This window comes from Amblyomma mixtum, chromosome 9, assembly GCF_055824585.1.
Source record: "Amblyomma mixtum isolate Tamu chromosome 9, ASM5582458v1, whole genome shotgun sequence".
Lineage (NCBI taxonomy): Eukaryota > Metazoa > Arthropoda > Arachnida > Ixodida > Ixodidae > Amblyomma > Amblyomma mixtum.
In genome coordinates this window covers 73,080,325-73,094,920 of record NC_143020.1, presented here as the reverse complement: position 1 = coordinate 73,094,920, position 14,596 = coordinate 73,080,325, and the positions used below count along the sequence as shown (strand labels likewise).

Genomic DNA, 14,596 nt, shown 5'->3' with positions numbered 1-14,596 from the left:
TTCCCCGGCTATGATATGGAGCGATCGCTGAAGGAACGAGGGGAAGCGCCTGACGACTGTGTTGCCACCAATAAATGGGCTTGCTTTATATTGACGCCCCCTGATAGCATTATGATGAGCGAGAATAACAGACTGGTCTCCTTCAGTGTATATTGGACGACTTAAAGGTGGTCATATCCCTCACAGGTCTGACCGAATTGTGTGATATGATACGGTGGGGCAATATAAGATATAAAAGGCTTCGGCTTAAGTCTCCAGTCTCTTTTAAGTTTCCACGCTAGCCACAAACTTCCGCCAGCGTTTCTTATAATATCCGTTTCGTATACTTACAGCCCCTCTCAAGGCTTCTGGCATCAATGACGGCTGCAGCGAAACGCAGACAATACGTTATAACTTTCCCCTCTTCGAACAGACCACAGGACACACGCAGGCATCGATCTCCATCACAGGCTGGTGACCTACCTGACCTTCAGGCCTTTGTGGCTGAACAGCAATCAGCAGGTCTCATGCACACATTAGTCCTTCCCAGTTAGATAGTGCGCGTCATATTCCCACAATCTTTTCCTTTTCTGAGCAAACTCGTAATGCATAAGCAATTTACACACACTTCATAGCGACTATTCGCTCCTTTCAAAGCAGGCCGACTCGCTAAACGACGCCGGAAAGAGCTAAAGCTAAGGTGAACTGGATGTCGCCTTTCTTTTCTTTTTTTTCTGTTTTTCATATCTACATATTTTCGCCACGATGACTGAGCTTTGCACCTGTGTTCATATTGTTTTGTTCTTTTCTTCCTGTCCCCCCTACGGCAAAGAAATCTGTTGTATATATTTGTGTACAGTGATTCCTATTGGATCCTGAATGACATAGAACTGAACAGAGTTCAACTACAAATTTGTGTGTTTGTTTTTGTTTAATTCTTCCTGTAATGCTGTCGAAACTGTATGTGGAGGGAGGGCCTCCTCAGGCTAGTAGCCATTAGCTTTCGCTTGGCTTTTTATTTGTATTGGAAAGAAACCAATAAACAGTGAAGAATATTTAGTCGCCCCGTCCTATTTCTCTCTACAGCGGATCTCTGTCCCCGAGGAAAACTAACGAAATTAAATGGCTCATCTCGTCCACGATTTAAAAGAACGTTAAAAAGAACGTCAATTTGGGCCAGGTGAGGCTGTATTAATTCAGACTGAAAAGGCAATAGCGCTACTGAGAGACATACACAAGAAAGACTGACGCAGAACATGCGCTAACATCATCCGAGTTTATTTACTGCCAAGCCAGCAAATATATAGAAAAATTTTCAGCCATCTGCAAAAAAAAAGAAACAAGAGATGGCATCAACCAAACCGTCCAAGATATCACATCATGGTCTTGAAAAGGCAGACCGAAGTATCGCCTACACAATCTAATCCCCTCTTTTTTATGTGGAATGCTTCCAAAACCTAACGTACAGTGTTTGTCAAAAGTAATCAGGCTTCATGGTTTGCTTCTAGCTCGTACAGTGGAGCCCTTACAGCTTCCGTGAAGTTCAATGAAAGAGCCCTGTAAAATGTTCTTATATTTGCGGAGCCCCTTTATCGGCTTAATGTTGCGCTGGGCGGGCGTGGTATCCGTAAAATAATGCCGCTGCTGTCGCTCATTCGCTACGCCGCCCGGCCGCTGATCCGAAAGACGCGGGTTCGATACCGGCCGCAGCGGTTGAATTTCGATGGCGGCGAATTCTTGAGGTCCCTGTACTATGCGATGTCAATGTACGTTAAAAGACCCCAGGGGATAGAAATTTCCGGCGCCCTTAAGTACCGCGTCTCTCACTGCCTCAGACGCTTTTGGAGTTTAAACCCCCATGAACCAGAAACCATATCCGGAAATTAATGAAGCTGCAGAAGCGTAAAAATTCGAAATCCTTCCCACCTTATGCAGTATCTCAGCTGCAAAAATATGTGCGCGGCTACGCTAACTACAGGATCGTCCAGAGCCGCTGTGAGAAATAAGTTTCACATGAAAGCTCTGATGTGGTGACAGGAAAACTGCTCAGTCTGCGCTGCTTTCGACTGCTGCAGATGTTATGCCTATTGGAGAGCTCCGTAAGAAACTCGGTGGTATCGAACTTTTCGTCGTAAGCTCGGAAGTCTCGATGATGATTAAAGCATGCAACTGCGGTTTTAGCTTAGGCTGCGCCTCGAACGTTGACCTGTCCACAAGATAAAGCGCGGTTTAATCACTGAGCCTGCTCAGCAAAGAGATACCACATCGAGATTTGAAAGAAATATCCCGTTTTTTCGAATTTACCTTTTCACGAAGACACAATGAGTTCATAGATTTTTCATTACTGTATCACATTTCCAAGTTTTCAGGTAACCAAAAGCGGAGTATCTCGTCCTGCTGGTTGCGTTTAGTGTTTCCATGGTTAGCATGTGATTAAATACAGCGTGGAGCCTTGCGTTCCCGTCGCGTACGGCCGACGTCTGCCTGTTTCTACCTTCGCCGCATATGCTTACCAGGGTATCTTGCTTTGCTTATACCATCACGAAACTCCGGCCAAAGTTTCATATAGGGACAGCGCGCGCCGCTAGGAGGAGGAGGAGGAGGAGGAAAACTTTTATTTCTATTTACAGTGAGAGGTCGATGGGGCGAGCCGGAAGGGCCCGCCCCTTACAAACACTAGGAGGGATCCCTAGTCCGGGATCCCTGTAGCTTCCGCAGCGGCCCGGGCTCTAGCTACCAATGCCTGTTGGGCATGGAGTTCGGAGCAGCCGCGCAGGGCAGCTTCCCAGTCCTCTCGAGTGGGGTGGAGGAGGGGTGGGTAGGCAGGATTGGAAGGGCATGCCCACACCATGTGGTAGGTGTCCGAAAACTCCTCCTCACAGTGTGGGCACGCGCCCGAGAAAGAAGAATTGAAGTGCTTAAGTACTGCCGGGCACAGTACAGTATTGGTATAGAGGCGGAGAAGCCAGCGCTCCTCCACCCTGGTGAGGCCTTTACAGGGAGGGGGATAGAGACCATGAAAATTTTGATAAAGAGAGGTGATCTCTTTAAAGGTGATGGCCGGATTGAAATTGAATTCCGGATCAGGCTGCGGATGAGGCGACGCCCGGTGAGTAAGCGCGCGGGCGGCAGCGTCTGCTGCCTCGTTCCCCTCAAGACCCGCATGAGCCGGAGCCCACACGATGGTACGATGGGTCGGAAACCCTGTGTATTCGCATGCGTGGAGAATTTTGAAAGCACGGTCTGGAATATACCCTTGCTCAATATTGCGGCAGGCGCCCCTGGAGTCCGTAATAATGACTCGGGACTCTGGATCTGCGGCGGCCAGTGCAATGGCGATCTCTTCCGCAAATGTAATGTTTGGGGCACGGAAAGTAAGGCCCTGAACTGTAGTGTTTTGGTGGATGACGGCCGCCGTGTACCAACCCCCATGGTGTGGGCCGGCCGCATCCACATAGAAGACACCTGGCTTATGGCCATATTGTTGAGAAATAGCCTCCGCCCGCGCAAGACGGCGACCATCATGGGTGTCTGCAGTCATGTTCTTCGGAAGGGGTCGCACCTGGAGTGCAAAGCGCCAGGCTTCAGGGATGCGGACCCGTTCTTCTGTATGTGTTGCGTAGGATATGTGTAAGCGGGTCAGAAGGCGGCTCCCCGCAGGTGTTTTGCTTAGGCGCAAGTATTGATTGTTAAGATGAGCTTCTCGTAACTCCCCAAAGGTGTTGGTCATCCCCAGACCGAGGAGACGCTTGTTGGACGTCGTTATGGGGAGGTCGAGCGCTCTCTTATAAATCTTGCGGAGAACTACTTCTAAGGCATTCTCATCGCATTTGCGTAGGTGGAGGTAGGGAGCCGAATATAAAATCCGGCTGGTCACGAATGCATTGGCCAGCCGCAGGGCATCTTTGCATCGTAGTCCCCCCCTTTTATTGGACACCCGGCGGAGCATCCGACCCACCTGGTCCCCCACCTTACGTAGCTTGTTTAGGGTAGTGTCTATCTTGCGCCTATGATGAATGAAAAGCCCCAGTACCCGGATCTCCTCGTGTTCAGGTATCGGTCCGCTAAGTAGGGAAAGGGCAATTTTGGTTGTGCACTTTGAGTTGGGGCGTATGTGCACAAATTCAGATTTGCTCGGGGAGCATTCAAGACCACAGCGACGAGCGTATTCGTCCACAATAGCTGCCGCTTGTTGCAGGTTGGTCTCGATGTCTCCAACCGATTGTTGTGTTGCCCAGAGGGTGATGTCGTCCGCATACAGAGCGTGCTGCACACCGGCGACCTCTGCCAGCTGGGTAGGGAGCTTCATCATGACCAGATTAAATAGTAATGGCGAGAGGACAGCTCCCTGTGGGGTCCCTCGTGTGCCAAGTTGATATGGGCCATATTCTGTGTCTTGCAGCCGGATATAGGATTGGCGATCTGTAAGGAATTGTTTGATATAATTGAAAGTATTGCGCCCACAGTCTGTTTGCGACAAGTGGGATAGGATGATCTCGTGGGTCACATTGTCGAAAGCCCCCCGCAGGTCAAGTGCGACGACTACTTTATCATTGCTGGGGTGCTCGACGGGGTCGAGAATCTCCTTGTGAAGTTGCAACAGGACATCTTGTGCGGATCGGTGTGGGCGGAAACCGTACATGGTGTCTGCGAAAATGTTTTGCTGTTCCAGGAAAGCCGACAATCTGTCGCGGACCATAGTCTCCATCAGCTTCCCCACACACGAAGTGAGGGAGATGGGCCGGAGGTTGTCGGTGTTAATGGCTTTACCTGGCTTGGGAATGAAAGTTACTAGTGCCGTTTTCCAATCTATGGGGAGTGCTGTGCCTCCAATCCAGATAGTGTTGAAGTAATCGAGGAGAGTTTCGTAGGCGGGATCTGGGAGGTTGGCAATAAGCTTTACCGTCACCCTGTCTCGGCCTGGTGCTGTACCTCGCTTCATTTTAGCCAGGGCCGCTTTTAGGTCATGGAGCTGGAACGGTTGATCCAAATCCGCGTTCTCGGAACCTGCATACGAGTACGCCTGACCACGGGGATCCTGGTGTATACTCAAATATTTGTCGCGGAGCGCATCGGCCAGTTTGGCCGTGTCTCCAGTGAAGTTATGTATAGCCCTTTGAAGCTGTTTTTGTGTCTCAGTACGGGTTTGTGCCGGATCAATAAGGGCGCGGAAGAGGCGCCACGTACTCCGACTCGACATTTGCCGAGCTGCAGTGTTGCATCGGTGCACCCAATTGGAGTCGGCGAGTTGGGCCGCGTATTGTGCCGCCTGTTGGGTGATATCCGCGATGCGAATTTTGAGTTTCCGATTGTGTTTTTGACGACGCCAGCGGCGGACTAGGCTGTGTCGTGCCTCCCAGAGGTGGAGGAGGTGGTTATCCACCGCCGGGCTCGCCTCTGAGAGTTGAACATTTTGCTCGACTGATTTCAAGTGGGATACCAGGTGTTGGGACCACGTTGAGTATCCTTGGTCCATTATTGATTGAGGATTGGTGTAGCTGCTCCTAAATTTGGTCCAGTCGGGTAGTTTTGCATTGGCCTGTGGTCTTGTGAGTGGTTTGGTATGGATTGTAGTGGTAATTATGCAGTGGTCACTACCGAGGGATTCCTCGGTGTTCCTCCAATCTGCATAGCGAATATTTTTCGTAAAGGTGAGGTCCGGACACGTATCGCGTGTAACGGAGTTACCTATACGAGTGGGTTGCGCGGGATCCGTGTGAAGAGTAAGGCCCAGTGTGGAAACAAGCTCCGCCAACTTGCGTCCGCGTTTCTCTTCACGTGTGTACCCCCATAAGGTGCTGGGAGCATTAAAGTCCCCAACGATTATGAGGGGATCCCGATTCGCGACCTTCAAAGCCCGGCTGAAGATGTCTGCGAATGTAACATTTGGTAGCTTTGGGGGACAGTAAATGTTGAGTATGTGCAATGGGGGGTCCTGTTTGCGTAGCGGAAGGATCGTCACCATTACATAGGAGAAATTAGCGCTAAGATCCAGGTCAACCTGGGAGGCCGTGTAATTTTTATGTACGCAGAGGCAGCTCTGCGCATCCTGCTGGTACACCGTGTAACTGGCAAGGGTGGCACCATTTCCTGGCTCCTGAAGGGCCACCACAGCAGGTAATTCTGGGAAAGTTGTAAGGAAAAGGCGTAGATCGGCTCGCTTTGTGCGTGCCTTGAATCCGCGACAGTTCCACTGTACAATTTGAATAGGGATCGAATTGCTTCGCGGATGCTTCCTATTTCTAGGGGCGCCCGCCATGATCAAGGGTAGAGTTGTGAGTTTGGAGAGAGGAGGCTTGAGAGCCAGTGGCTCCAAAGAGAGGAGCGTTCTCTATACTGGGGATGGCACAGGGGACCTCTTCTTCTTCTCCGGCGATTCGACGCCTAGACGCTTTGAGCTGCCGGCCTGCGAAGGTTTTGAGCGGGCCAGCGCGCTTGGGAGCGCGGGTGAGTTGAGCGAACTGAGCGGTTATGAGGTTTGGGATAGATGCCGCAAGGTGGCTAATTTTGTTGAGTGCCGCCGTAAGTGTGGCATTGATTTGCGTTTCCAATGCGGCTATTCTGTTGTTAACTTCAGTTTCGAGCGCGCTCACTCTCGCCTCGAGTGCCGTGAGGGCATGCGCAGCCTGTCCTGAAGGGGTTGCGTCGCTTTCCATTGCCTCTGCTGCGGGTGAGGCAGAGGTGTGGTTGGGGGAATTTTGGCGGGCCTCCGCTATTGCGAGGCGCTTTTGAAAATTTGCAACCTGCTCGCGGAGAGCAGATATTTCTTTTTGTTCGGCAGAGATTGGCCGTGGTTGGGATTGGGAAGGGGGAGGGAAGGGAGAAGCTGCCCTGCCCGCGCCGCTCACCTGGGAGTGTTGCTTGACAACGTTTGCCCACGTCTTGGAGCCGCCGTTCTGGGGAGGTCCGAGGGGCTTCGCTGCACCGGCTTGAGGCGGCGGTGGCGCAGCTGGAGGTTTCCCCTGGCTCCCGGTAGAGGAATTCACAGGCTGGTCCATGGCTTGGTCGGCAGCCTTGGCCTTCAGCTTGTCCGGGCGACGCTTGCCACGCTTGCGTCGATTCCGCTTCGATTTACGGCCGCGCTCGGCATGCGGGGGCTGGATAGCGCGATATTTAGCCGTACACGCAGGGCCCCCCGTGGCATGGGCCCCGCCGCACACTGAACACTTTGGGTTGCACTGGTGAGGGGCCCGCACCCCCTCAACGAGTAGAGCCTGCTGTCCGCACAGGCCACACCGGTCCAGCCTCTGGCCGGGGCAGGCGTCCACGCGGTGGCCGACCACACCGCAATGTCGGCAGGCTGGAATGGTTCGCTGGTAAGGCCTAACTTGTACAAGCTCTGAATCGTAGTGCACGAAACGTGGCTTCTCTGTTCCGGCAAAAGTCAGTCTCGCTTTGTTGGATGTCCCAAATTTTCGCACTTCCACGATGGTGCCGTAGCGCCATTGGAGCCTAGTACGGAGCGAGTCCGTAGTTTCAGAGTTACGGACGGTAATGACGCCGTAGCAGACGTCCTTGCCGTCTTGGCGCAGGTGCCCCACAAGGGGGACCCTCCCGTCGGGTCCATTAAGTTCAAATTCGCCGATGATCCGGTCGGCTAGCTCAGGTTTCGCAGTATGAACAATAATGAGGTTTTGTTCTCTTACCGGTATTATGGTAAGGTCAGTTGCGGGTTGCGTGCCCAGGAGAGCCGTGAACGCCCGGCCGTAGCCGGTCTCCTGGAAAGTCTCGTACAACGAGACGCGGGTCCGGGGCTTGATGACGACGACGTAGTCGTCTGGAGCAGGCTTGGGTATAACAGGCGGTTTCCACTTCGTGAGCAGTCGCCGACTGCGGCCCGACGCGTGCGGGGCGGGTGACTGCTGGTTTCCGGCGTGAACGCCGGCCGCGTCTACGGACGCCGGCTTTAAGGCTTGGTCTTGCGCTCGGCGCAGCACTGCGGCGTTCAACGCGGCGCTGCGAAATCTTGCCGAATCTGGGCCTCCGGTTGCCGCTGGGGTAACCGTTGCCGAAACTGGGCCTTCGGTTGCCGCTGGGTTAACCGTTGTCCAGTGCATGTTTTCGGGGTCGTAGCCTCGGCAGGAGATTTGCGGAGCAGCCATACTGGCGTCAGTGGCCAGAGGCCCCGATGTGCCGGTTACCGGTTCGGCCGTTAGGCCTAGCCGCGCCACCGGCCCGATCGGGCCATGTGTTGCCCGAAAAAGGGGTTTAACCGGGCCCACCTTGGAAAAACTGGTGTCCAGATGTTCCCGACAGCTTTCGGTGCACGTTGGGGTTGAACTTGCTAGGGTCAGGCGGAAACTTCCGCTGCTCCGGCTGAAAATCAGCGGAGCCGACGAACAGCACGTCTGACTCCCCGTGCGAACGCGCCGCGACCCCCGCCGCTAGGGGCGCGCCTGTTGGCGAGGGGGCAGAAGTCGCCGTGTGAGCCCTCCTCGCAGCGGCTGTTTTCCGGCCAACAGGTTCATATTCTCTTGGCAGTTGTGCTTTCTGGGGATCGGTATTTGGGCTTAGGATGGACGCTACTTTACAGGTTATCACCTGAAAGCTTGGCCGCAACATCGAGAGACTAAAAAGCCTTCGCATTCATTTTTACCACAACTTGCGTATACAGTGTCATCTTGGAAGATCTAGCATAGCGATCAGTAACGTATCTATATGTGTCTGGGTTGCGCCTGTCTCGGCCGAGTCGTGTTCATCCAAGTGCACAAGGCTGCATAATACTGCAATCGCAATAATGCTGAAAACAAGACGGTTATGGTCGTATTTTAAGAACAGGAGTGCGCGCTACAAAAGCGATCATATGACGAATGCACCGGCAGTTTGATGGTGCTATCTCAATTTTTTTTTTTGCTGACACTTTCGGAGGTGCCATAGCCATCTGCTGAACTCTCGCTGCATAAGCCATTTATTTACACTTTGTCGCGCTGTGACTACGGACGTGCTGACGAGTGCAAGGAAATTGTGAATTTGTATTGTTCATAGCTCATCTGCTGGCTTCGCGCAACAAAAATAAGAGACAAGCTGTGAGCGGCCACGCACTAAACCAAAAATGAGCAATGATAAAAATCACGGAGAAACATGTACAAAAAATATAAAGCGCTAGGGGTTTAACGCGGTTAAACCAAGCAGACATGCGAACGCATGTGTTTAGCGTGTTTGGCTCAAGGTTTTGCTTTGTTGGGTCGTTGGCACGTCTGCGACGATATTAGTCTGAAGTTAAGCTCTGATCGAGGTTAAGCTGGTCTGATGTGTTCGTTCCGAAGGTGGACGTTGATGAAGACGACGGCGTACAATGCGCGCAGTGCGAGAGTGTGTTGCAGTTTAGTTTTTTCCTGTTTGGGTCTGCATGAAACGCTGGCCAGTCTCCCATCGTGAGTGTGCGCCATCGTTTTTGAGGCAACAACAACGTTGATGCGAGAGCACAGTGCTCTCGTGATGTGGCCAGCGAAGCTCATCCGTTCGCGCCGCCGGGGATTCGAAATTTCCAGTCGCGGCAATTTTTATTTTATTTCTGCACCCTTAAATTCAAAGCGAGACAAGATTCTTGGTTGGGTTTGACCCCATGAAGTAGTGCTTTCGCATCAAAAGCCATACGCACATTGAAAAGTACACCTGTCTGCGGCCGCCGCGGTGGCTGCAGTGGCTATGGTGCTCGGCTGCTGGCCCGAAAGACGCGGGTTCGATCCCGGCCGCGGCGGCTGAATTTCTTTGGAGGAGAAATTCGAGGCCCGTGTACTGTGCGATATCAGTGCACGTTAAAGAACCCCAGGTGGTAGAAATTTCCGGAGCCCTCCACTACGGCGTCTCTCATAGCCTTAGTCGCTTTGGGACGTTAAACCCAATAAACCAACCAACCAACCTGTCTGAAATGCAACAACGTCACAGATTCGTGCTCAAGTACGCTGGTAGGGCTTCAAATATCCGTGGGACGGCGCCGGCCCTTAGTTTCAGCGTCTGGCGTTGCGGCGACACTGCTTCTCCGTTGATCACGAACTCGTGAGCCAGAATTAAATCCGCGGGGCCAAATGTCTCTTGCAGACACAGACATGATTGGAGTCTAAGCTAAATCCACCGCTTTCCTGTCGAGGTATCGCCCGCTCCCATATTTTACGCTTCTCGGCGTCGCTCGGCCGACAGAACAGCGAGGCCTTGTCCTGCGTACCTCCGTAGAATGCAATCTTGCACGTCGCGTGCACTGTACTTATTTTGCAAACGAAGGCAAAGTGAAATGAGAAAATAGTTGCTGCCGCACCGCCGGCGTCCCACTCCGCCCGTAGACTCGCGGCCGTAGAGACGCTCGCTTCGTAGCGTCGTTGCCCCCACAGGACTCTTAGCGCCGCCTCGTGGAAGGCGCGGTCAACATATGAAGCTCTCCCATAGCGTTACGGAGAAGTTTCCTGATCATAAAAGCTTACTGAAAAAATGCCTCTTAGATTTCAAGTTCGCATGCCACTCTACCGTGGGTGAGTGAATCCGCCGCTGTGGAGTTGTCCTGCAGCTCCTCGATGCAGCCTAGGATTCAGCGCTGGAGCGTTGCCAAAGCTATCAGGGGCAGGCCATCGTAATCTTCGCTGAACAAAACAGTGTGACCTCCCACCTGTTGTTGGGCTGCTCGCAGATAAGTTGGGCACCTTTCTCGAACACAATGTATCAGTTCTAAGTAACATTCTCATTTTTTTTTTCAAAAATGTGTGGCGAATGGTGAGGCAAACAATAGTTAATCTGAACGACAACAATATTTTTCTCCGCGATATCCGTACGACACACAGATTAAGGTACACAATGCAAATTCACTATACACAAAAAATTTAAAATGTGATTGCCTTGGTAAATGTTAGTCACGACCAGCGTTTAATTTTTTAAAAATCTATTCAACGAAGACTAATGAAAAATATTCTACCACCATCAAACTCCCACAACCGAGTGGTTATTTCCGACTCACCTACCCTAGAAAACGTCACAAGTCCCTCGCCGCATATTCATAGCATCTCTCCAAGTGCCCCGCCGCGGTGGCTCAGTGGTTACGGCTCTCGGCTTCTTCCCAGAAAGACGCGGGTTCGAACCCGGCCGCGGCGGCTGATTTTCGATGAAGGCAAAAATTCTAGAGGGCCGTGTACTGTGCGATGTCAGTGCACGTTAAAGAACCCCAGGTGGTCGAAATTTCCGGAGCCCTCCACTACGGCGTCTCTCATAGCCTGAGTTACTTTGGGACGTTAAACTCCAATAAACCAAACCAAACCAAACCAAGCATCTCTCCAAGTGACTTCTTTTGTATCATTGCAGGTGAAGTGCTGGAATGAAGGTAGTGGCTGCCAGTATGCTACCGCTGCTTCAGGAATCACGCAGCACTTCCAGCTGGAATGCGAACACCACTCCGTCCGTTGTCCCAAGTGCTCGGCCACCGTCCTTTGCAGAGACGTGTGCACGCATCTCCGGTCGGACTCTTGCAACACTTCGACATCTGTGGCATCTGAATGCGAAGTTGCACCTGCTCACGCGGATGAGGCTGCATCGTTGACTTCTTTCAGAGGAGCCTTCGAAAGGCAGGCGGCTGAAATCACAGCATATCTGAGGCCAATGGCAGTTGATATCAGCACGCATGGGGACCGATTAGGCGAAATATCTCATGGCATAAACACACTAAAGGAGGCGGTGCGTGAAGGACTAACGACTCTAACAAGGCAGAACCATGAGGAAATAACATCCTCCAATGCTGAACTGAAACAATGTTTTGTGACATGCAACGATACAGTTAACACTTGTTTGAGAACTATAAAATGTGTAGAAAAAGTACTGTACGATAAATTCAGTGCAACGCGAGACGACTTGTCGCAGATTGCAGCTAGCATTGAACAAGTCAAGGTTGATTTGAAGCAGAGCGTTCAAAAAACATTGCAGCCCGTCCCCGATGTGCCTACAGTGAGTGCGCAACAAGGGGCGCACTGCGAGTTTCTTGTAAAAGGAGTGAAATCTCTTCAAGACGAGGCGATGCTGATAGGCAGGGCTGACTACGACAGCGAGAAGGTGTACCTTCGCGGCTACTCCATGTCTCCTGGAGTCATGTTCTGGCGTGGCAGTGGATATGTATGGCTGCGATTCAAGTACACCCTGCACAAGGGCGACATGGACGACGAAGTCCAGTGGCCTTTCAAGCACAAAGTCAGGATGAGCGTCATTCATCCGAGAGGAAGGGAAGACCTTGTACGGAAATTTCAACTAGAGCCATCTCACCCAGGTCATCAAAAGCCAACGACATCAAGCAACGAGACTTGTCTCCCTCTTTATCTCTTTTATATCGAAAATCTCATCAGTGACGGGTACGTAGATAGTGATCAGCTTCGGATAAAGTTGGAACTGCTGCCCCGAACCAAACCTGAGCGCGGACACGGGCCATCCCTTACAACTTCGTATTAGTGAACGCCCTTGCACGCTCCATTTCTTTCTTTGGTTCATTAGGAACTACCTCTGCGTTAGGTAGAAATTCGCCTGAAAACACTGATATGAAGGCTTCTTTCCCAACAGCTTTGATTAGAAACACTGCACAGAAATAGCTTCTAATTTTGTTTCATTTGCGACCCTCACTTGTACCCTACCATGAAATGAAAAGTGTAAATAACTAAATAAAATATGTTATTCCCCCCTCGCTGGGAGTGCTGCGTGTTTCTCGAAACTCTCGTCAACGAATGGTAACCGCTTATTGTGTCCATTTCCGATTATATCATTTTGATGCGATAAAAAAAACGCTGGCCGTCATTTGCAATTTATTTGCGATGTCCAGTCTTGAATTGCGCGAAGACATAATTGTAGCGACATCATCGTAATCGTGTTAAGTATTATCTGCTAACATCATAAAGCCAGAGATACTTTTGACACCTTGAATGGAAACACTTCAAAGTTACGACATATACAATATTTTGAAAAAAAAAAAAAACGATTTTTTTCCAATTGGCGTTTTTTAAGTTAGAATCAGAGGAAGCCAGCCAAACGTAGAACAGCCTCATTTGATTTATGCACGTTGTATCTTCGAGCATTTCTTCCGTATGAGGACAACTAAAGCAGCGTTGTTCTGTTCCGAAAAAAGGCCTTTTTTAGACGGGCGACAGAAGGTAGGCTGCCCCGCAGCAACTTTTTCTAAACACCCCTCTTGCTCACGGCCCGAAAATTGACATCGCCCCCGTCGGAAGCTACGCATGCCCCATCATTCGTGCTTGCCTCGATGAGAATGCTGTCGTCTCAGCTTGAAGCCTCGACTTTGGATTCGTGTCGCGTATAATTCCTTTCCTTTTACATGATTTCGCCATTCATGACGATAATCGTCCGCGGAATAGTGCAGTTTTTTTTTTTTAGCACAGGACTTCGCCTTAGTATCGGTGGAGTCACCTGTTGAGGTCGTGGTCGAAGTTACTGTCTTCCTCCTTTGGAAACCCAGGACACACCATGCATAGTTGAACAAAATTTTTCAGGTCAATTTCTTCTCAATTTCTGGAAACCCAGCAACTCTTCGTATACTCGATGTTTTTCAGTGTTTCTTTTCAACCTCTGACTGTCGCTGGTGCAGAACAGGGCCGTGCCCAATTTCTTCTCTCGCTTCCAAGATAGTGATTTTTCGCAGGCGATGAAGCGGAAGCAAAACTTCCAAGGCGATGTGTACCTACGATCCCTTGATCAAGCCGACCCGCCGCCGCGGTGGATCAGGGGTTATGGTGCGCCGCCGCAGACCCGAAACACGCGGGTTCGATCCCGGCCGCGGTGGTCGCATTTCGATGTGCACGAAATTCCTGAGGCCCGTGTGCTTTGCGATGTCAGAGGCTCATTAACGAACACCCGGCTGTTTATTTCCGAGCAGTAGAGCTCTCACTCTGAAACTCCTGGCATTGATGTTCCGATGTTAAACAGCTTTTATTGAGCCCGCATTTAACACGTGCGTTATTAAAAAAACATTTTATTTAGCTCATTTTAGAGCATGCTTCGTCTTGCACGCACGTCAGAAGACAGTGCTGAAACTTGAACAGTTTTAGTGAGTTATAACAGCCAGGGAGGTACGAACTCTGTTCTCGTGCGAGAAAGTCAACTTGTCGCCAAGGTTTCGACTAAAACTTTAGTAGCGCATCTGCCATTACACCTTTGTTGCTTTGACAAACTGAGTTCTCGTCCTGCGTCGTTTTCATGCCTTACTTAACAACCCCTTAGAAAACGCCACAATTTGTGCTGGAGTGCACTGCGTAGCCTTCATTTTCAAATGGAACTGCCATCGGCCATCCCACACTGACTGTGGAGAACTTAGTTTATCTGAGCATGGAAAAAGCTGGCGTGCCCTGAAGTGCTAGCTATCTATATAAAGGCATCTCTGAGGCATGTGAGCCCACAGATCACGGGGACAAGTGTCACAAACAGTAATAAGCGAAACCGTACGTATTAGAGACATCAATTTTTCTCTTCCATTCAAAAAAATTGCCCCATACCCTTTCCATTCGCCTGGGAACAAGTATGCGCCCCTTGTACCGCCTAGTTTGTTAATTATCAGCTTCTATAAAAGCGGTAAGTTTTTTTAAAAAGTCATCTATAGCGGCGTGTCATCTCAAGTGAGCTGCAGTATGTGACGTGAGTCAGCCCA

At 50.9% G+C, this 14,596-nt stretch overlaps 1 protein-coding gene across 1 annotated transcript in view; it reads left to right on the top strand.

Moving 5' to 3' along the window:
- LOC149329713 (uncharacterized) overlaps positions 1–12,625 on the top strand; it is a 190,173-nt gene extending 177,548 nt beyond the window's left edge. The window contains exon 2 of the mRNA XM_089560432.1: positions 11,266–12,625. Within this exon, the coding sequence (XP_089416558.1) occupies positions 11,266–12,396 (1,131 nt within the window). The 3' untranslated portion in view covers positions 12,397–12,625. The remainder of the gene's footprint in view (positions 1–11,265) is intronic.
- Positions 12,626–14,596: the final 1,971 nt, after the last annotated feature.